Here is a 23,985-nt window from a genome sequence, read left to right as displayed (position 1 = left end):
TGGCAAAAATGTGGTCTGGAAAAAATCATTCCATGTCATGTCCTCCTCCCTTTCTGTTCCAGCTTAAAATCATTGTTTTAAATAATAAATTAAGAGTTTGAAATAAATTTTATTTTTGATTGATCAGAGCTACCTTTGGACAAGAATAACTGGTACAAAGAAAATAAAAGAAAACAATCAGAATTACAGTGAGTCATTCCAGTAAAGGTAAGCTCAAAATAACTAGAGAGGCAAAGCTATCTAAGGTCCAAAGAATGAAACCAGCCTAAAAATTTCGCTGTAAAGGCTATGATACTAAGTAAACACATGAGGTTCTCTTAGAAGAAATGCATAAAAATCAACTTATTTCTAGATCCTCACTCCACTTCCTGAATGGGCTCTTCACACTGGGTTTCTGGCAGCTTCTCCTGTCTATACCCTCCCCTCCCCAGTGCTCCATAACCTGCAGGGCGTTATAATTTTGTGGCATCACACTTAGGGCTCCTCCTTTATTTAGGCTTGTGTATTTCTAAATGCTAAAGAAGCATAGTCATTTTAGACCCCGTAGAGTCCAGCCAGTGTTAGAGGACTCTATCACGTTAAGAAAAAGAGCAAGCCCTGGAAGATCACAAGCAGATAACTGGACTTCTGTGGAAGTATTCCCTAGGGTTAACCTGTTAGACGTATCACCTGAAAAATCCTTCTGTTTTATTTAATTCTGAATAAAAGGACTATGATCTTCACAGTTGTTTTTAATGATTGCTACAACTGTAAAGGTTCAAAATTACAGGGCTTAAGAGATTATGGTGAAAGGAAACACTTGCTAGACCTTCCTATTGAGAGCAAATGCTATCCTACGCAAGTTGCTAATTCACAGATTTCTGTTTGTTTGACTACGTACTCCTGCAGGATCTCAGTGAAGAGTGAGCTTTCAGACCCTTTTTGCCCTGACTTACCTTACTGTGTGTGAAGGGGGGCGTTGCATACAAGGTGGGGTGGATGAGAGGGCGTGGCAGGTGTGGAACAGTGTGCAAAGGCACGTGTCCATGGATGTGAGGGTAAAGGTGCAGTGCAGGGTGTGTGGGCTTCTCTGGGCTCATGAACTGATGGCCAGGAGGAAGGGCTCCAGCTGTCATTGCAGACGGTGTCAGTCCAGAAGCTTCTTGTTTACAAACATGACATTCACAAGTGTTTGAAGCTTGTTCAGCCTAAGAGGAAAGAAAAAAAAAAACCTATTTAGTGAAACAATAAATGGTATGAATTAAAGTCAGTCACATTCTGCCAAGTAGTTACAAAGCAAATGCAAAGGTAAGTGGGCTTTTCCTGACACCCTGAGTTGACCAGGGCCTTCCATGCAAGGAAAAGGAGGGACCCCAAGAGACTGGGACTGAAGAAGCTGCACAGAGAGGAAAGGTGTACCTCATTCCACAGACAGACTCAGGTAGAGCGGTTCTGCATCCTACGCCTAATGCAGAAAATTTCACTTCCCACATGTGAGCAGGGACAAGGAACTGGTGAAGACGACAGGGTAGAGAAGGGATGACCGTGCTCCACTGGGCTCACACTGCTTCTAAATGGTTACACACAAATTCTCCAAAACAAAGCAGAGATGTGACTTCCGGTTATGGATATGGTGGAGTGAAGAGGTCAGTGGCTCCTTTCCCTCAGGGCAAATGTAAAACTGAACACAATTGTCAAAGGCAACCATTCTGAGGCTCTGGAAATCAGCCCAAGGAAAATACTGAGACACATTTATTCATGTAAATCAGCTAGAACTTCAGGGAAGAACAGCAAGTTGCCAGACCTTCTTGTCTGGGACCCTTTCCATTTCCTGCACCTGTACTCAGTCTGCAGCGAGCACAGGAGTTCTGTGACTACAGGGATGCCAGTGCAAACCAACCCTGCTGCCAAAAACAGCAGCCTGGTCAGGCAGAGGGGTGAAGCAGTAAAAGCAGTGAACTCAGAAGGGAATAAATAGGGAAGCCTGCAGCTCTGTTCCCATGAGACTGAGGTCCCAGTTTGGGTGAGTGGCAGAGGAGACAGAAATCTAATAGGGAGAACCCTGGAAATGAGAGCGCCACAGAAGGGCTTCTTAAACTGTCCACAATTCGCTGGCTGACCAGGAAAGCATGCACTGAGGACACCTCAGGGGCTGGAGGGAGGCACCAACAGGGGCTTGAGAACTGGCTGAACGCTGAGCGCATTCACCCCACAGCCGACAGTGCCTCAACCAACAGGGGAGCCCCTGTGGATTCAAAGTGCATGGGCAACCTTCGCCCAAATCATCAGCTGGCCAATCAGCCAGGCGGACAAAGGGCAGACGTCTCGAAGCCAAGCTAAAAAGCAGAAGAGAAGACGTGAGCTGAGATATCCACAGCCACATAATGTGGGAGATACAGATCCTGCAACTGAAGTGCAGGAAATAATAAAAACAAAGAAACAAACAAAAGACAACAAAAGACCCTCAAAGGAAAAAATGATAATGCAAAGTTATTACATTATTTAAAATGTCCAGTTTTCAACAAAAAATTATGAGACAAGCAAAGATAAAAGTATGACCTAGGCCGGGCGCAGTGGCTCACAACTGTAATCCCAACACTCTGGGAGGCAGAAATGGGCAGATCACTTGAGCCCAAGCGTTCGAGACCAGTCTGGGCAACATGGCAAAATCCTATCTCTACAAAAAGTACAAAAACTATCCAGGCATGGTGGTGTGTGCCTGTAGTCCCAGCTACTTGAGGCGCTGAGGTGGGAGGACTGTTTGAGCCCAGGAGGTCGAGGCTTAAGGCTCCAGTGAGCTGTAATCATGCCACTGCACTTCAGCCTGGGTGACAGAGCAAGACCTTGTCTGGAAAAAAAGTTATGTGACCAACAAGCAGGAAATAAATAGTCAAACGGTTAACAGGAGTGGGTTGATATTAAATTAGCACACAAAGATGTCAAAGTAGCTGTTATAACATGTTCAGAGAATTAAAGGAAAATATGAAAACAAAGATTCAACATATAGGGAATTACCATAAAAAAAGAGAAACAAAAAAACAGTAAACTATAAATTCTATAGGTGAAGAGTACAACAGCTAAACCAAAATTTCACTAAAGGGGCTCAAAAGCAAACTTAAAATGGCAGAAAAATCATCTGTGAACTTGAAGAAGAGCAATGGCACTGATCTAAGAACTGAGCGAAGAGACGAGGGGAAAGTACACAGATGCTGAGAGGCCGGTGGAGAGCAGCGAAGCACTCCAGCACGTGCAGAACCCAGCTCCGAAGGAAATAATAACACCGGGACATTCCACTCCCCAAATGTGATGAGAAACATCGATCTACAGATCCAAGCTCAGTGAACCTTAAGATGGATAAAAACAAAGAGATACTGAGAGCTGCAGAACTCTGGCACACAATGACCACCTAAGGCTTCCTGCGGCCCAAGGCCAAGTCCCTAAGATGACCCCAGACCCTACTAAAACACCTTCTTGAGAAAGCCAGGCTGCCAGGAGAATTGACTGTTATAACAGTCTGACACCTGATGACTATAACAAAAGTAACACTCTGGTGTAGAATTTGATAATGGGGAAGGCTGTGTGTAGGGACACTGGGCATAGAATATCTCTGTACCTTTCACTCAACTTTGTTGTGAATCTAAAGCTACTCCTAAAAACAACCACTCTATTATCTATCTATCTATCTATCTATCTATTTATTTATTTATTTATTTTTGAGACAGAGTCTCACTTCTCGCCCAGGCTGGAGTACAATGGCGCGATCTTGTCTCGCTGCAACCTCTGCCTCCCGGGTTCAAGTAATTCTCCTGCCTCAGCCTCCCAAGTGGCTGGGATTACAGGCACATGATAGCACGCCTGGCTAATTTTTGTATTTTTAGAAGAGATGGGATTTCACCATGTTGGCCAGGCTGGTCTCGAACTCCTGACCTCAGGTGATCCACTCGCCTCAGCCTCCCAAAGTGCTGGGCGTAAGCCACCCCCGTACCCAGTCTATTTTTTAAAATGAAGGCCAAATAAAGATATTTACACAAAAAGACAGAGAATTAACTGCAAGCAAACTAGTCCTGTAAGACATACTAAAGGAAGGTAAAAACAAGATGGTAACTTAAATTCGGCAGAATTTAAAATGAAGAATGCCAGAAATGACTAGCCAGCTAGCAAATAGAAAACAATGTATAAATACAGGCCAGGCGTGGTAGCTCACGCCTGTAATCCCAGCACTTTGGTAGGCCAAGGCGGGTAGGTCACCTGAAGCCAGGAGTTTGAGACCAGCCTGGTCAACATGGCGACACGTCATCTTTACCAAAAATACAAAAATTAGCCAGGTGCCATGGTGCTTGCCTGTGATCCCAGCTACTCGGGTGGCTGAGGCAGGAGAACTGCTTAAACCTGGGAGGCGAAGGTTGAAGTGAGCCAAGATCGTGCCACTGTACTCTAGCCTGGGCAACAGAGTGTGACTCTGTCTCAAAACAAAACAAAAAAAAAACAACAACAACAAAAAAAAAAAAAAAAGAAAAGGAAGGAAGGAAGGAAGGAAAAGGAAGGAAGGAAGGAAGGAAGGCAGGCAGGCAGGCCGGCTGGCCAGCCGGCACTATATAAACATTATTTTTCTCTTTTATTTGCTCTAGAAATTATAAAACTGTATAAAGCAGTAATTAAAACATATTATTGATTTATAACATATACAAATGTAATCATATATAGGACAATAATAGTACAAAGGAGGGAGAAGGAAATGGAGTCACTATGGAGAAAAGTTTGTATATTTTACTGGAATTAAGTCAGTAGTAACCTGGAGTAGACTGTGATAAATTACGATGCATATTGTGGCCAGGCATGGTGGCTCACACCTGCAATCCCAGCACTTTGGGAGGCTGAGGTAGGCGGACCATTTGAGGCCAGTTTGAGATCAGCCTGGCCAACGTGGCAAAACACTGTCTCTACTAAAAATACAAAAATTAGCGGGGCGTGGTGATCCACATCTGTAATCCCAGCTACTTGGGAGGCTGAGGCAGGAGAATCACTTGAACTCGGGAAGCAGAGGTTGCAGTGAGCCAAGACTGCACCACTGCACTCCAGCCTGGGTGACAGAGCGAGACTCTGTATCAAAAAACAACAACAACAAAAAGATGCATATTGTGGCTGGGTACAGTGGTTAAGTGTAATCTCAGCACTTTGGGAGTTCCTGACGGGAGAATCACTGGAGGTCAGGAGTTTGAGACAAAGCTTGGGCAACACAGGGAGACCCTGTCTCTACTAAAATTTAAAAAATTAGCCGGTCATGGTGACACATGCCTATAGTCCCAGCTTACTATGGAGGCTGAGGCAGGAAGACTGCTTGAGCCCAGCAGTTTGAGGCTGCAGTGAGCTATGACGATGCCACCACATTATAGCCTGTGTAACAGAGCAAGACCCTGTCTCTAAGAAAAAAAGAGACACATGTTGTATTTTAATTTTTGTTCATTTTTTTACACCAACATTCACAAGAGATGCATACTGTAACCCTACAGCAGCTGCTAAGAAAATTTAAAAAAGAATCAACAAAAGAATTAAAATGGTGCACTAAAAATTTTGTTTAATATTTTAAAAGGCAGATAATGACATACACAGGATAAAAACGCAAGGCCCAACTAAAAGATGTTAGATAAATTCTAGATCCAAAGACACAAAGAAACTGAAAGTAAAAGGATGGAAAAATACAACATGTACACAGTAACCCAAGAAGGTGGAGTGGCTATATTAACAAATAAAACAGGGCCAGGCGAGGTGGCTCAAGCCTATAATCCTAGCACTTTGGGAGGCCAAGACGGGCGGTTCATGAGGTCAGGAGATCTAGACCATCCGGGCTAACACGGTGAAACCCCGTCTCTACTAAAAAAAAAAAAACAAAAAACTAGCCAGGCGAAGTGGCGGGCGCCTGTAGTCCCAGCCACTCGGGAGGCTGAGGCGGGAGAATGGCATAAACCTGGGAGGCGGAGCTTGCAGTGAGCTGAGATCCGGCCACTGCACTCCAGCCTGGGTGACAGAGTGAGACTCCGTCTCAAAAAAAAAAAAAAACAACAAAACAAATAAAACGGACTTTAAGCAACACTAGTAGACAAACATTTTATAATGATAAAAGGGGCAATACATCAGGGGAGCTATCATAATAATTCAATAACATCACCCCCAAATGCATGAACCAAAACCAGGAAGAATTGAAAGGAGAAGGAAATAATCCAACAGTTCAACTTGAAGGCTTTAATATGCCTCTCTCAGTAACTGATAAAACCACCAGACAGATAATCAGTAAGAATACATACTATGAACTGAGTATCTGTGCCCCTCCAAAATTCCTATGTTGACAGCCTAACCTCCAAAGTGATGGTATTAGGTGATAAGGACTTTGGAAGGATCTACTCTCAGGAATGGGATTACTGTCCTTATATGGCAGCCTGAATAGACCAAGACAATATAGAAGACTTGAACAATGCCATCAACCAACTTGATCAAACTTTCATTTACTGAACACTCCACACAAGAGCAAAATATAAATTATTTTCAAGTACACATAGAACACGGCCTAGGTAAACCATATGTTAGGCATATACAAGTCTCAATAAATTTGGAAGCTCTAAAATCAATAATCTAAGCTTTTGTTTCAACAAACTAGAAAAGGAAGAGTAAGCCGAACCCAAAGAACATAGAAAGAAATAATGAATTTCAGAATGGAAACCAATGACACAGAAAAGAAAACAGAGAAATCGACAAATCTTTAGCCCAAGTGACTGAAGCCATTAAAAGGAAGATAAAATTACCTAAATCAAGAATTAACATCACTGCAGGCACTGCAGAATTAAAAAGGATTACAACAGAATAGAATAACTTTATGCCAACAAATTAGACAACTTAAATGAGTACATTCCTACAAAGACAAAAATTACTGAAATTCACTCAATAAGAAATAGAGAATTGGAAATGACCTATTCCAAGTACACGAAACTTGAATTAGTAATTACAGATCTTCCCACAAAAAGAGACCAGGCCTATAGGATTTTGCTGGTGAAGTCTATCAAATATTTAAGAACTCTCAATCTTAAACTCCTTCAGAAAACAGGTGAAAAAAACATTTCCTAACTCATCCTATGAAGCCAGTATTACTCTGATACCAAAGTCAGACAAAGACATCACAGAGATAGGAAACTACAGACCAATATATTTTATTAGTATTATCACAGATGCAAAAATCCTAACAAAATATTAGTAAACCAACTCAGGAACATATGAAAAGGATTATATACCACCGCCAGGTGGGATTTATCCCAAGGACCACAGGTTGATTTAATATCCTTAAATCGGCCGGGCGCGGTGGCTCAAGCCTGTAATCCCAGCACTTTGGGAGGCCGAGACGGGCAGATCACGAGGTCAGGAGATCGAGACCATCCTGGTTAACATGGTGAAACCCCGTCTCTACTAAAAAATACAAAAAATTAGCCGGGCGAGGTGGCGGGCGCCTGTAGTCCCAGCTACTCGGGAGGCTGAGACAGAAGAATGGCGTGAACCTGGGAGGCGGAGCTTGCAGTGAGCTGAGATCCGGCCACTGAACTCCAGCCTGGGCGACATAGCGAGACTCCGTCTCAAGAAAAAAAAAAAAAATCCTTAAATCAACTGATGTGACACACCATGGTAACAAAATAAAAAACAAAAACCACAAGATACCAATATATGCAGAAAAGACATTTGAAAAACCAAACAATTCAATATTCAATACAATTCAATATTCAAATCATGAAAAAAACTCAAGAAATTAGGAGTAGAATAGAATTTCCTCAACCCAATAAAGGGCATCTATGAAAAACCTGCACCTGATATCACATTTAAAGAGTGGTCAAAGATTAAATGCTTTTCCCTAAGACTGGGAACAAGGCAAAGATGTCTGCTTGCAACATTTCTATTCTGTACTGTTTCCAGCTAGCTCAAAAAGGCAAGAGTAAGAAATTAAAAGCACTCAGGAGGCTGAGTCAGGAGAATGGCATGAACCCGGGAGGCAGAGCTTGCAGTGAGCTCAGACAGCCCCACTGCAGTCCAGCCTGGGCAACAGAGCGACACTCCGTCTCAAAAAAAAAAAAAAAAAAAAAAGAAAAAAAGAGAAAGTAAAAGCATCCAGGCTGGGTGTGGTGCCTCACACCGATAATCCTAAAGCTTTGGGAGGCTGAGATGGGAGGATCGCTTGAGGACAGAAGTTCAAGACCAGCCTGGGCAACATAGTGAGACCCTATCTCTACAAAATTTTTTTTTTTTTTAAGCTGGACATGGTGGCGCATGCCTGTAGTTGTAATACACCTGTAGTCCTAGCTACTCGGGAGGCTGAGGGAGCAAGACTGCTGGAGCTCAGCTGTTGTTTGAGGCTGCACTGAGCCATGATCGCAGCAGTGCACTCCAGCCTGGGTGACCGGGTGAGATTCTGTTTCTTAAAAAGAAGAAAGAAGCTGGGCGCGGTGGCTCAAGCCTGTAATCCCAGCACTTTGGGAGGCCGAGATGGGCGGATCACGAGGTCAGGAGATCGAGACCACCCTGGCTAACAGGGTGAAACCCCGTCTCTACTAAAAATTACAAAAAACTAGCCGGGTGAGGTGGCGGGCGTCCGTAGTCCCAGCTACTCGGGAGGCTGAGGCAAGAGAATGGCGTAAACCCAGGAGGCGGAGCTTGCAGTGAGCTGAGATCAGGCCACTGCACTCCAGCCTGGGCGACAGAGCGAGACTCCGTCTCAAAAAAAAAAAAAAGAAGAAGAAGAAGAAAGAAAAGAAAGAAAAGGGAAAGGGAAGGGGAAGGGAAGAGAAATTAAAAGCATTGCATCCAGATTGGAAAGGAAGAACTAAAACTTTATTTGCAGACAACATGATCTTGTATATAGAAAATCCAAAGTAATCTATCAAAACAACAACAACAACAAAAAACCAATCTTACTAGAATAAACAAGTTTAGTAAAGCTGCAGAACACAAGACCAATATAAAAAAACCAATTGTATTTCTACGTATTACCAATGGTCAGTTGGAAATTAAAATTAGAAAATACCTTTTACTGTGAATGAAAACATATAATACTTACACATTCCAGACACAAAGACTGGAATTTTTTTAGAACTGCTGAGAAAAATTAAAGATGACTTAAATAAATGGAAAGAAAAAGCATATTCATAGATTAAAAGATTCAATTTTGTTAGGATTGCATTCTCCCTAAACTGATCTATATCATCCCACAAATAAAAGACCACAACCACATCCAGAGGATTTCACTAGAGAATTCTAAATATATATTTAAGAATTCAATGCAATCCCTATCAAGATCCAAGGAGGCTTTTTGTAGAAGTTGACAAGTAGATCCTAAAATTTATATGGAAATGCAAAGAACTTTCAGCAGCATAAACGATTTTGAAAAAGGTATACCAGCCAGGTGCAGTGGCTCACGCCTGTAATCCTAGCACTCTGGGAGGCGAAGGTGGGCGGATCACGAGGTCAGGAGTTCGAGACCAGCCTGGCCAATAGAGTGAAACCCCGTCCCTACTAAAAATACAAAACAATAGCCGGGCGTGGTAGTGTACACCTGTAGTCCTAGGTACTCAGGAGGCTGAGGCAGAAGAACTGCTTGAACCTGGGAGGCAGAGGTTTCAGTGAGCCAAGATCGCGCCACTGCACTCCAGCCTGGGTGACAGAGGGAGACTCCGTCTCAAAGAAAAAAAAGAGAGAGAGAAAAAGGTGTACTGAGCTGGAGGGCAGACCCTATCCCATTTTCCTAAACTTACCATAAAGCAGTTGTCAAATGCACTATGGGTGTAAGGACCGACACAGAGATAAAATGAATAGAATGGAATGTCCAAATATAAACTCTTACATTTATAGTCCATTCATTTTCAATAAATTTTCAATAAATGGCCAAGGCAATTCAATAGGGTACTTCTGACAAACAGTACAGAGACAACTGGATATCTACCTATGCCGAAAAGGTGAATTATACCCTCACCTCACAATAAGCAAATGTTGAGTCAAATGGACCATAGAATCTAAGAACTAAAATTATAAATCTTCTAAAAGAAAACAGTGTTGTGTTAGGCAAAGTTTTCTTGGATAAGACACCAAAAACATTACACATAGAAGAAAAAACTGGTAAGGAGACGTGGTCAGACTTCCCAGATAGACCTTTCAACATCACCTTTACCATCTGAGTGTTACATTTATATTACCTAATAAATCAGTCAAGCACTTTGACCTCCATTTGTTCTTTCATTTAAAAACCGCTTATTATTATTGTATTATTATTATTATCTTCTAAACAGAGTCTTGCTTTGTCGCCCAGGCTGAAGTAAAGGGGCACAATCCTGGCTCACTGCAACCTCTGCCTCCCGGGTTCAAGCAATTCTCAAGCCTCAGCCTCCCAAGTAGCTGGGATTACAGGTGCCCACCACCACGCCCAGCTAATTTTTGTATTTTCAGTAGAGACGGGGTTTTGCCACGTTGGCCAGGCTGGTCTTGGATTCCTGGCCTCAAGTGATCCACCCACCTTGGCCTCCCAAAGTGCTGGGATTACAGGCGTGAGCACTGTGCCTGGCCAAAAACTGGTTAAGCATCTATTTATGAAATTCTGAGAAAAAAGGCTAATAAGGTACCCTCGCCTTTGGCTAACAGAAAAACAGATAATGAATAGGAAAAACAAATCTTTCCTGAAATTTTAATATTCCACTATTTTTTTTTAACTCCTCTCTTTGCTTCTATACAGACAAAAAAGGCCTCCATAGAGCTGCTATGGGGTGTTGCGAAATCCAGATTGATATTCGAGCAAGAAAAACAAGATTCAAATGGAGATTGTAAGTATGCCTTGATTCTCTTCAGTTCTAACCTTCAGAAATTATGGGAAACAGAATAATTTTGTATTCAGTAATGTTCATGTTTAGAAAAAATATACACAGAAAAAGAGATACTTGGCAAAACAGAAAGCAAAGTCCTACCTGCTGTGTTGGGTAGGATGGGGGTGGACTGTCTGCTTTGCTCTCCTCTGTCCTGGGACTCCTGCTTCTCAGCACTCCATCTTCCTTCAGGACCCCTGGGGGCTCCCCACTACTCTCGCCGTCTGCTTCTTCATCATCAGCTTCTGAGGAACTACTACTGGTACTGCTTATCTGAGGAGACTTTAAAGACAATCGTTTATAATTTGCACTTTTCAAAACAGAGTAATATAAAAAATTAAAATGTCAGACCATCATTTTATGTCATTTATTGCTGCTACGAAGAAGCCATGTCCATACCTCATCCTTCAGGGCCATGTTTTCCCCACCACCATTCAATTCGCTGTGGATTCCATTCATGTTGGCCACCACCTCAGTATCATCATAATTACTCAGTGGATAAATATCAGCAAATTTGGCTGACAATGGTGCAACATCTTCATCATCACTACAACTGATACAAGCAGAGATGGGCACTGTGAGGTCATCCAATTGTGAAGGACGGTGAGTAAACCAGTCACTAAGCACAGATATTTCCTGGACAGATCACTGCTTTCATTTACAAAGAGTATCAGTTAAGTATCATTCATGCTACTAACATGTCTTAGTAACCTGAACAAGACAAAAATGCTTGGAAGATTAACATTTGCTAATGTTAATTAACATTAACATAACATAATGTAACATCTGGAAGAACAAAAAAACCTCCAAAAGTAGAAATATCAAGGAAACTACAAAAATTTAACCAGACTGATTGACATAACGTTTCCATTTGACCTGAAGAGTGCTGGTATAAAACTAGTCTCTCTGCTACTCCCAAGCCAACAAAATTTAGGGGTACAGATGGCAATCTTAGGTGTTTAGTGTTTGCTTTTTTAACCTTAGCTGTTTAGTGTTTGCTTTTTCAACTCAGGGCTGAAATTTTCAGAAACAGTTGAACAAAACTTTAAAGGCACTTATGTAACAGAAGACTATTTTTTTTTTGCTTTAAGGTCAGTCATGGCCTGGTCACTAATGATCACAATTAGACATCAGCTTTAGCAAGACATCTAAGCAACAGACAAATGAAAAATGTACTGAAATTAATTTTAAACAGATTTCAAGGCTTTAGCCTACAGAGACTACTTAAGATGTATAATCTTCTGGTGCATTAAAAGAACTGGCACATTCAAACTCAGTGCAAACAGATGCTCCAAGGTCCACAAAAACATGCACTGAGTCCATCTTCAGCCTGGGCACACAGCAACCTCCAGAAGGCAAAACCCTAGGAACTCATTGTGATCTCACTTCCTACAATGAGTGAAGAGTGTCCAGGACTACCAAATTCAGGTGTCTTTTCAACACATTACAAGTAACGTGCTAGAGTCTGGAGCTCACCAGAGGGAAGTACAAACAGCACCCACAAGGTGCAGAGTCCTAGCACTTCCTGCAGGCCCACTGCACCTGGGACACTGCCTTGGCCAACGCTCACACACACTCCTGAGGATGACCACCAGCACCATTTACAGATGAGAAAACTGATGTTCTAGTGAAGTAACTCAGCCATTTGCCCCACGTGATGGCAGGAGGCTTCACTAGCCCTAGCTCCACAAATATCTAACCCATAAGGTCCAAAAAGTACTGTGGTACAGTGACTACAATCACATTGTTCTTTTTAACCAACTTAGAAAAGGCACCAAGAAAGAGACAATATAAATCAAAAGATAACAATGGAGATTTTCAAATCATAGTTTACATTTGGAAGACACTGATCACAAGCTGCTGAAGGCCCAGATGCCCTGAGAACCTAGCCTCCTGGTAACTGGCGATGGGCAGTTCCAGCCCAAGGAGAAAGGCTCTCACAGCCAATTTCTTCCACTACCACGTGTGGCACAAGAGACCATAACTGACATCAGCAGCTGTGACAAATGAACAGGGATGAAATTTTCCATCTTCAATTTTCATTAGGCTATATATGTTTAATTTTTATGTTTCAGTAAGAAGTTGGATAGCAGCTAGCTGCAAAAATGTCTACACTCTTTCTTGTGCCCTGGAGAGAACACAGTGTCTCTAAGGCAATAAACAGCAGCCTGCAATCTTTGTACGAAGAGAGTCAGTGAGTTTAGACCAGTCCTTTAAGAATTATTTTGTCTGAGAACAAGCCCAAATTGAAAATGGAAAGACTGAAGGAAAACGCCAGTCACCATGAGAAATCCAGACGGAGGGAATGAACACAAGTCAGCTGGTCAGAGAAATCCCAGAAACGCTGCACGGCCAAGGTCAGGAACAACAATCTCTCCCACTGCACACCGCCACAGGGAACATGATGCCTGTGTGCTCCACGATACATGTAAACTAAACCCAAGATGACTTTAGCAACTACATACGTTCATGCACAACCCTTTTGGAAATCGGCACGTGAAGCCTCCCCAAATGACAGGGTCACAACTGCGAAGAAATCTGGGACCGGCCAACTACAATGTGAAGTCGTGACAGCTGCACAGTCACCCTGCTAATACAAAATGCACTTCTCATCATGCGGGAACATGAGAAACAGAAACCTTCAACTGCTTTTGCTAAAGTGATCACCTGAGTCTTGTAGCAAGACGTGAAACAAGCATGAGTGCTGGGCTGACAGAGAGACAGGACGGATGGCGGATTGGTCACCCTTCAGGAGAATGAGGAGATGTGAAGCCAGAATTAGAGACACTTCTTCTCTGCATACTAACACGTTTTTTCTTTACTGGCCTTTATTAATTTACCATTTTTATTTTCAGATAAACAGTGTTAAAAGTTTGGGTTTACTGATTTCATGTTTTAGAAGTTGCTTTAAAAATCTCAGGGTCCCTGGTCACAAAAAGCACAATAACGATGTCCATACTTCTGTGGACATGATTGTATGTGTTTCTCATTACTAGACGACTTAAATTTCTGAAACTTTATTACAAAGTCACAACTTACAAAGTTGGCGCTGAGCCACTGTCTGTGAGAATGAGCCTGGGATGCTGCTGAATTGTGATGGGAGAGCTGGAGCCCGACCCTGAGCTTGCAGACGACACGCTGGGCGGGCTCCTCTCAGCAAGATAGTCAGGAGCAGGATCCACTTGAAGTGGGAGCTGGTGAATGTGGATGTTGTCAGTGACGGGGGGGTCCATGATACCACACGTGAGGATGTGTGAAAGGCTGCAGTCATCGCAAGCACATCTGATCAGGAATTAAGGACAGTTACCAAGCCAGCCAACGCAGAAGACTAGACCATGCTCCTAAGGGTCGGTTCTGGGCCTCCACTCAGCCCATTGAAGGTTTCACAGGCCCGCCGCGCCAGCACCACAATCCAGGCTTACCTTCTCCTGTAGTTGCAGTTGGGGCAGTCAGGCATGCTCAGCCGGGACGACAACATGTGCCTCATGGTGTCCGTGAAGTTGTTCTCGCCAGTAACTGCTTTCTTATTGGTTAACTAGAGGAAATTTTAAAATGCTTTAATCTTGCAAGACCCTTCCCCAAGACATGGCTCATTATTTTTCAGTAATTCTGCTAACATGTATCATGTTCACAGACACTGCTGCCTCAGCGGGACAGGACCAGGAACAGAGGGGCAGCAGACCCGGAGGCGGTAGCAAGCAGGGGGCTGAGCCACAAAGGGCTCAGGTACCGGGAAACCCTAATCGCTTTTGTCTTCAGCAAACATGCTGCAGTGTGCCCTCACAACAGACACCTGCTGCAGACACCCGACCTTTACCGTCTGCCATGTGCTTGGTACTTGCAAGGTACTGAGAACAGAGCTGTAGGAATGAAAACTGGCACGTGGAAGGCAAAGGATGGGCCTGGGAGCTATTGACGAAATGGCGCCTCAACTTCCAACAGACAAGGTGAGCATCTGCACTTCAAAGAAGAACTCTGGACCCACTCTGGCAATGGGACAGGTGGCAGCTGGAAGGGCCACACAAAAGGACAGGATGACCAGGCAAGGTGGATCACGCCTGTAATCCCAGCACTCTGGGAGGCAGAGGCAGGCGGATCACCTGTGGTCAGGAGTTTGAGACCGGCCTGGCCAACATGGTGAAATCCCATCTCTACTAAAAATACAAAAATTAGCCAGGCGTGGTGGCTGGCACCTGTAATCCTAGCTACTCGGGAGGCTGAGGCACAAGAATCGTTTGAACCTGGGAGGCAGAGGTTGCAGTGAGCCAAGTTCACGCCACTGTACTTCAGCCTGGGTGACAGAGTGAGACTTGGTCTCAAAACAACAACAAAAGCGCAGGACACATGCAGAATGGGGAAAGGGAAGAGGTGAGCATGCCAAAACACTGGTGCCATCTGTATACCTGTGGTGCCCAGAGGAAACCACAAGCATGTAAATGTGGAGACAGGCATGGGGTCAAGGCCAGGGAATCACCAATATTTGCAGAAAGGCCAATGAAGTTGGAGTTCGTAAAGGAGATGGAGACAAGTGGCAGAGAACAGGAAGAGAGTCGGTGTGGCACGTGGATGGGAGATCGGGGGAAGCCAAGTTTCCAGATGAAGCCAAGGGCCTCAAGACCAGATACACGATGTTGCTAGCAAGCTCTGCCAAACAGCACCAGCAAAAGTGGAGCACAAACCTGCCTGGAGGAGGCACTGCCAGGAAGTTGAGGAAGGGAGAGTCCAGATCTGCCAGCTGCCATGTTGAAGGCACCACCGGTGCCTGGCACTGTTTGGAGGTTTGAGCACTCTGTCTGGGGATGCTGGGCCCCCATCCCAGCTCTGGGACATCAGGCAACATCCTTAACCTCACCCTATCACCCTCCTTCATATGTAAACTGCAGATGACATCACCTGCCTCATAGGGGACTATGGGGACTCAGGTAATATCCTTTGCAAAATACCCAAGGCTCCTGTGGGATAGAGAGGCCACTCAATACACATGGGTTTTTCTTGAGGCATATGTGGAAAATAAGGAAATAGGTGAACAAAATTAGTTTATCTTGAGATTAAAAACACCATCTTGAACAGTTTTTAATGCTGGCAGCACATGCCAATGTGGTCCTCCAATGCTGTTCTAACAGAGCACATCAACATGCAGAGAAGTCATTTGCTGTCAGGACAGATTTCTACTTCCTTTAATTGCCTCTCTTATTGACAAGCTTACCTGTTCTTCAATGAATCTTCTTTGTTTAAAAAGCTCCCAGTCTTCTGTTAACATGCGCTGCTTGGTTTTCATTGTCATCTAGTAAGAGGATGTAAAAAAAAGAAAAAAAAAGAAAAACCTTAATACCTGCGACAATTATACAAGACATTTTCACGAGGAGACTTTCTTAAAATGATATATACATGAGAAACATCATCTGCAAACGATCAAGATACAATACTACAAACTTGTTAACAGGTATTTCTTTGTTTTATTCAGTCATCACAAGTACTTTCTCACATGAAAGAGATGAATAAACATTAAAAAGAGAAATTAAGATATTCTGACTAAATCTGTCAATACAGTGGATGAACATTCACTATCTACTGAATGCCCATTATGTGCCCTGAATGTGTTAGAAATAAGCAAGATGATGGTAACTTGGTCCTGCCACACAAAGAGCTCAGACTACAGGAAAGGAAGAGCTATTAACAGGCATGAGTCTTAAGAAGCAAAGCAAAGCAAAACTAACGAAGTAGGAAGGAATTCAAGGCAAAAAGAGACATTACTGAGAAAACAGAGAAGCAAATGTGCTTTTCGGATTAATAAAACCGAAAGTCGGTTCTGTAAACTTCTGCCAAGGCTGAAAAAGGGGGAAAAAGGTAACGTTAAAAAAAAAAAAAAAAAAAAAAAAAAAAAACCGACGAAAAACCAGGATTGAGAAAGGATATGGGTACACATGAAGATTATTTTGTTTTGTTGAGACTGAGTCTCGCTTTATCACCCAAACTGGAGTGCAGTGGTGCAATCTCGGCTCAATGCAACCTGTGCCTCCTGGATTCAAGCGATTCTTGTGCTTTAGCCTCCTGAGTAGCTGGGATTACAGGCGCCCACCACCATGCCCGGCTCGTTTTTCTATTTTTACTAGAGACGGTGTTTCACCATGTTGGCGAGGCTGGTCTTGAACTCCTAGCCTCAAGTGATCCACCTGCCTCGGCCTCCCAAAGTACCGGGATTACAAGCATGAGCCACTGTGCTCCCTGGCCAGAAGGCTGTTTTTTAAACTATGAGTCAAAGTATCTTTTTAAGTTGATACTTTGCAATACCTAAAGAAGAGTTGCAAACAAGGGGCTCATGGGCTGTTTTGTCCGACTTGCACAATGCCTCTTTTTAAAAATTTTCGAGATTTCACCTAATAATCCAGATTTCTGGCTTCTCTTGACAACTCGGCAGCTCTGGTGGCCCTGTGAAGACTGCTGGACCCAAGTGGGGACTGCCCCAAACACAGAACAGGAGAACACATGCACGCACACCCAGGTGTGGCCTTCACTACCCATGACCCACGCTCCACTAGGGCCTATCCCAACTGAGGGCACTTTCGAAGGTGAGGGTGGTGATGGCCATGAGCACCACAGGAACTCTGGGGCTGCTCTACGCCATATCATCCATTTCTGTGGCTTTCCCTAGCCTTGCAGGTGTGAGCTTACAACTCTTTACTAAATGATGTGGATAACTTCTTGAGCCAAATTCCATTTGTAAAACTGACTTGATACAGAAGGAAACCTGAGATAGACTAATGTCATATACATGAAAAAGGCTGACAAGATCTATAGTTCTTGTTATTCTTCCCTGTAAAAATGAATTAGGCCCCAAAGTTTTACGGTAGGCTCTATCAAATCCTTTATGGGACAGAAAATTTAAACTATTCCTGAAAACTGCAAAAACGCAGAGAGTTTCTCAATTCATTCTATGAAGCTAGCACAACCTTTATACAAAACAAGACCTCAAAGACCAAGACAACTCAATTATACCTCAGAATATAGATATAAAAATCCTAGCTGGATGCAGTGGCTCACACCTATAATCCCAGCGCTTTGGTAGGCCAAGGTGGGAGGATCACTTGAGGCCAGGAATTTGAGAACAGTCTAGGTAATAAGGCAAGACCCCCACCGCTACAAAAAATTTCATTTGTTTGTAAACAAAATTATCTTTGAGACAAGGTCTCTCGCTCTGTCACTTAGGCTGGACTACAGTGGTGTGATCACAACTTACCGTAGCCTCAACCTCCTGGGCCTGTGATCCTCCCACCTCAGCCTCCCAAGTAGCTAGGACCACAGGCACACACCACCACACCCGACTAATTTTCTTTTTTTCCCCTGTAGAGATGGGGTTCTCCCTATGTTGCCCAGGTTGGTCTCAAACTCCTGGGCTCAAGCGATCCTTCTGCTTTGGCCTCCCAAAGTGCTGGAATTACAGGAGTGAGCCACTGCACCAAGCCAAAATTTAGCTGGCACACTGGCACGTGCCTATGGTCCCAGCTACTCAGGAGGCTGAAGTGGGAGGATAGCTTGAGCCCAGGGGTTTGAGGCTGCAGAGAACTAATATCTCGTCATTGCACTCCAGCCTGGCCAGCAGTGTGAAACCCTGTCTCTAAAAATAATTTTATATAGCTATCCAAATACACATACACACACACACACACTCAGGCGCACACGCGCACACACATGTCCTAAATCAAGTATCAGCTAACAAATTTAATAATGGAATAAAGAATGACATATCATGATCTACTAGCGTTTCATCCCAGGAATGCAAGAATGTCTCAAAATTAGGTAACCTAAACTCTTAATTCATATAAAAATTGATGTAAGAAAAATCATACCACCAGTTTTGACATCTTCCTGTTTTATTTTTTAAATGATAGCCTAAATAAACTAGAAATAAAAGTAAACTTCTTTAATTTGCTAGAAAGTATCAAAAGTCTGTATGGCAAGCATCAAACTTCATGGTGAAACACTCACAGCAGCCCCTCGAAGCCAGGACTGGACAAGGGTGCCAGTATCAATGCTCTTATTCACACTGGTCTGAAGGTCCTAGTGGAAGCCAAAAAAAGGGGACAAATGCTGGAAAAGATGAGATAAACCTATCATTATTTGTAGAAGATACTGTGATTTCCTAGACTCCCAGATTCAAGACTCAACTCAAAAACTACAAGAGTTAATGCCGGCATCTGGCAAGACGACTGGTCACAGGGCATCTCCATTTTCCCAGTTTCCAGCAAGAATGCTTTAAATACACCTTCCCCGCTCAAGATGCCGGTCATAGGAGCCCCTCAAACTACAGACTATGGAGGCAGAAAATGGGTCAAGATTTACAAACTATAGAACCATAATACAAGATATTTTAAAGAACCTTAAAAAAGAGTGACATACCATATTCTTGGATGGAAAGATTCAATATGGGTGCCAATTCTCCCTTTTCATTGTATATGTCTGCAGCTATTATAAAATCTTAGTGTAGAGTGTAAGAGTTGTTTGATAAATAACATCAATAAAAACCTCTTCCTTGACTCCTTACAGCTTCTGGGTAAATTTTTTCTTTTGTTTTTTTTTTTTTTTTCGGCGGGGGGAACAAATTTGGGTACCTGCAGGCTTATGTATGTGTCAAACAACAAAGAATGAATTTTAGAAAACAAACATAAAAATAATTGATTTCAAACTTCCAGCCTGGGCAACATGGTGAAACTCCGTCTCTACCAAAAATACAAACAAAAAAATTAGCCAGGCATGGTGGTGTGTGCTGTGATCCCAGCTACTCTGGAGGCTGAGGTGGGAGGGCTGCTTGAGACCAGCTGGCGGAGGTTGCAGTGAGCTGAGATGACACCACCGCCTAGGTGAGAGAGTAAGACTCCATCTCAAACAAAAACTTACCACTCTCTTGCCACATACATACATACTTATTTGTGAACAGAGACTCAATTATTTTACACGTATTCAACATTTTAAAATCTTTGAAATCAGTATAAAATTTCTAAAATGTTATTCATTAGAAGCAACCAATGTTCATTCAAAGGTTTTTAATTAAACGGCGCATTACAAATGGCTCCAGTGGAGAGTGGAGTGGCCACAAACCAAGAACTCCAGGGGTCACTGCAGCTGCCCCCAAAGCCTTCAGGGGAACACAGCCCTGCTAACATACTGATTCTGAACTTCTGGCCTCAAGAACTGTGAGCATAAATTTCTGTTGTTTTCAGCTCCCCGCAACCTTCCACCCATGCATACGTGGTTCCAGAATGACTATTATTCTCTGGATGTTACTAAAGTGGCTCAATTTCCCTCAATTGTATTAGCGGCAGATTGTTTCTCATGGTTTCTTCACAAGAGAGTGAAAATAAAAACGCATCTCCTGGCCAGGTGTGGTGGCTCACGCCTGTAATTCCAGCACTTTGGGAGGCTGAGGTGGGTGGATCACGAGGTCAAGAGATCTAGACCATCCTGGTCAACAGGGTGAAACCTTGTCTCTATTACAAACACAAAAATTAGCCGGGCGTGGTGGCACATGCCTGTAGTCCCAGCTACTCAGGAGGCTGAGGCAGGAGAATCACTTGAATCTGGGAGGCAGAGGTTGCAGTGAGCCAAGATCATGCCACTGCACTCCAGCCTGGTGACAGAAAGAGACTCCGTCTCAAAAAACAAAAATCATCTTCTGGTTGCTTTAGTGAAGAGACTGGTTTTCTCTTTGTAAAAACGATGTAACATGCAATTTTAAAGAAATACACTTTACTTTTTTTTTTTTTTTTTTTTTTGAGACAGAGTCTGGCTCTGTCGCCCGGGGCTGGAGTGCAGTGGCCGGATCTCAGCTCACTGCAAGCTCCGCCTCCCGGGTTCACGCCATTCTCCTGCCTCAACCTCCCAAGTAGCTGGGACTACAGGCGCCCGCCACCTCGCCCGGCTAGTTTTTTTGTATTTTTAGTAGAGACGGGGTTTCACCGTGTTAGCCAGGATGGTCTCGATCTCCTGACCTCGTGATCTGCCCGTCTCGGCCTCCCAAAGTGCTGGGATTACAGACCTGAGCCACCGCGCCCGGCCTAAGAAATACACTTTACTTTTTAAGTGACACTATATTTTCTCCCTAGAGAGAATATGTATATGTTATTTTTACATAGATACTATCTTTCCTGGAACAAAGCAATAATACCATATATAATAGTTCAAAATAAATGTTTAACTTCAAGAAACAGATACATCAAGAAATTACTATTCCCAAAGGATTTTTCAGTCTTAGTAAAGGAATTTCCTTAAAGGCATTTTTGCGTTTAGTTACAGTTCAGTTGGAGAAATGAATCTCTGAAACTAGAACTTTATCTGCCATTTCCATCACATGTGGAACTAAGGACAGCAAGCACCCCAGGCTCCTAGGGGCAGGATGTTATGCTACTTAGGTCACCGCTGACCTAAACCCCAACAGGCCTGCCTGACTGAGGCCCTCGGGAGCCTCCTGCCACCGGCAGATGTGGCAACACCAGGAAGCAGTAGTGAGGCTCTAGCCACACTGGGTTTGGCCCAGCGCTCAGTAAGGGTTCATTTTCCTTCTCTTCCATCTCTTCCCCTATGTTATCACTAACTATACTATTTTTCTGAAGTCACCTGAAGGTTACAAGGGATTCATAACCTCAGAAACTTATATTGACACATGATGGGAAAGCCAGGTGATATGGCTTAGATCTCATGTCAAACTGTATTCCCCAATGTTGGAGGTGGGGCCTGCTGGGAGGTGATTGGATCATGGGGTCAGATTTCCCCAAAGGTGCTGTTCTAGTGATAGTGAGTTCTCAGGAGATCTGGTTGTTGTTTAAAAGTGTGTAGCACCTCCCCACCCTCCTTCCTCCTACTCCGGCCATGTAAGATGTGCTGGTTTCCCCTTCCCCTTCCACCACGATTGTAAGTTGCCCGAGGCCTCCCAGCCATGCTTCCTATACAGCCACAGAATCGTGAGCCAATTAAACTGCTTTTCTTTATAAATTATCCAGTCTCAGGTATTTCTTTATAGCAGTGCAAGAATGGACTAATCCACCAGGGATGAATCAAGTGAACAGCGTCAATCCTACAGAAGAAAAACACCAAATGCAGGAGAAAGAGAGGTGGGAGTTCCACGCAGAAAAGCTTCCAGACTCAAAGCTTCACTACAACAGGCCAGCATCTCCTGTTCAACACCAGGACAGGAACTACTGGCACACGCAAGTCACCGTTGCTGACAGGCAAAGCTGATGTGCACTTAGGCTTGCAGACAGGTGCCTCCCCTGAAGGGTACTCTGCAAATCCCTAGGAAACAATGAGTACCAGGCACAGAGGCCACCCGCCCCAGTCAGGGACAGATGTGTCCCTGAAATGAAATCTGAGATGAGACCTCATGCTCACCTAGTCCGAACACCTCTCCAACTATTCTCCATATTCCCTATCATGGGGAACTCATTTCCACACTACAGCCCACTCTGCCTTCGAACGACCCTTGCAAGGGACTCTTTCTGATCACACACATCTACATGGGGCCTAGACTCTGCTCCCGGGGGCTGTCTGGGACAAGCTGAATGTCTGCTTCATAATGGTCATTTCTTGACCGCTCAGGCCAGCAACCTCAAGTCCCTTATGCTTCCCTGCCAAGGGTGTCCAGCCTGGTTAGAGGTGTCCTGAGGACATGCAGCGAGGCTGCTACCACCCTGATTACAGGATCTTCCACGTCTGCCCTGTGACATCACGTCAACCTGTTACATTGATATGGTTCACCTTTGTTCCCACCCAAATCTCATGTCAAATTGTAATCCCCACATGTTAGGGGAGGAACCTGGTGAGAGGTGATGGGATGATGGGGGCGGATTTCCCCCATGCTGTTCTCATGACAGTGAGTTCCCACAAGATATGATGGCTTAAAAGTGTGGCATTTCCCCTCTTGCTCTCTCTCTCCTGCCACCACGTAAGATGTGCCTTGCCTCTTCTTCTCCTTCTGCCATGGTTATAAGTTTCCTAAGGCCTCCCCAGCCATGCAGAACTGTGAATCAATTAAACCTCTGTTCTTTACAAATTACCGAGAATCAGGTATGTTGTTTTTTTTTTTTCTTTCTTCTTTGAGACAGGGTTTCGCTCTTGTTGCCCAGGCTGGAGTGCAATGGCACAATCTCAGCTCACCCCAACCTCTGCCTCCTGGGTTCAAGTGACTCTCCTGCCTCAGCCTCCTGAGTAGATGGGATTACAGGCATGTGCCACCACGCCCAGCTAATTTTGTATTTTTAGTAGAGATGGGGTTTCGCTATGTTGGTCAGGCTGGTCTTGAACTCCCGACCTCAGGTGATCCACCCACCTTGGCCTCCCTAAGTGCTGGGATTACAGGTGTGAGCATCACACCTGGCCTCAGGTAGTTCTTTATAGCAGTGTGAAAACGGACTGATATGCCCACCCTTCCGGGTCTGATGACACTCTCCAGTGGATTCATCAACACCCAGCTTCTCCATCTGCACATCTGTTACTGCTACAAACACTAACAAGACTGTGGAGGAGTACCCTGACACAGTGTTCTCTGGGCCAAAGGCAAATATCACCATTGCTGCGATTATAATGTACTGTGGGGAGCTATCCATGCCTACTCAGAAGGTGCTTGGGGCACCTATTTTTTATGAGGTCCTTGGTAAAGGTAGGCAGGGTCCTATGCACTTGGGAGGTTTCAATGACCTAATGCAATACAACTTGACTGCAGCTCATGCTGGCAAGACAGAGACTCAGCAGGTGACACTATGTCGTCAACGGAGACACTCTCAGATTAAGGACCCTTTCACGTGCTTCCCACAAGCAGCCTCTCTGGGAGTCCTGAATCCCTGCCCTGCACAGTGGCCCTTCCCTGGGCTTCAGAGACCTGAGCTCCTATCTCTGCTCCCAGCCAGGGTGGTTGTGGCTTCTCACACCTCGCTCCTCTGTGAGGCCAGAGCAGATCAGCTTCGCTCCCTTGAGCCCCAGTGACAAGAGTGAGCCAGGAAGAAAAACTGACCTCCCGCCTTTTGTTTTTCCTTCTCAAGGTCTTTCCTTCACAGTGTCTGCTGATGACCTGAGATCTCACTGCTCCTCCCCTCCTCTGTACTCTCAATAAACCACCCTGCTTAGGTGCCATGGGATG

At 44.1% G+C, this 23,985-nt stretch overlaps 1 protein-coding gene across 5 annotated transcripts in view; it reads right to left on the bottom strand.

The window, feature by feature from the left end:
• The window catches only part of FAM193A (family with sequence similarity 193 member A), a 197,212-nt gene that overhangs the window by 61,430 nt on the left and 111,797 nt on the right, over positions 1-23,985 (bottom strand). For 4 of the 5 annotated variants that reach the window (XM_033213510.1, XM_033213511.1, XM_033213508.1 and 1 more), the window contains exons 8-13: positions 16,066-16,143; positions 14,282-14,394; positions 13,899-14,141; positions 11,259-11,412; positions 10,962-11,141; positions 936-1,187 (exon numbers count right to left, since the gene is read on the bottom strand). In XM_033213510.1, the coding sequence (XP_033069401.1) occupies positions 936-1,187; positions 10,962-11,141; positions 11,259-11,412; positions 13,899-14,141; positions 14,282-14,394; positions 16,066-16,143 (1,020 nt within the window). Of the gene's footprint in view, positions 1-935; positions 1,188-10,961; positions 11,142-11,258; positions 11,413-13,898; positions 14,142-14,281; positions 14,395-16,065; positions 16,144-18,845; positions 19,565-23,985 lie in introns of those variants that run through there. The other variant, XM_033213512.1, reaches the window with a different exon arrangement.

The sequence above is a fragment of the Trachypithecus francoisi genome, unplaced genomic scaffold (assembly GCF_009764315.1).
Source record: "Trachypithecus francoisi isolate TF-2019V2 unplaced genomic scaffold, Tfra_2.0 Lachesis_group1, whole genome shotgun sequence".
NCBI classification, from domain to species: Eukaryota; Metazoa; Chordata; class Mammalia; order Primates; family Cercopithecidae; genus Trachypithecus; species Trachypithecus francoisi.
The sequence above is the reverse complement of the archived record's forward strand: the minus strand, read 5'-3'. Positions and strand labels throughout refer to the sequence as shown.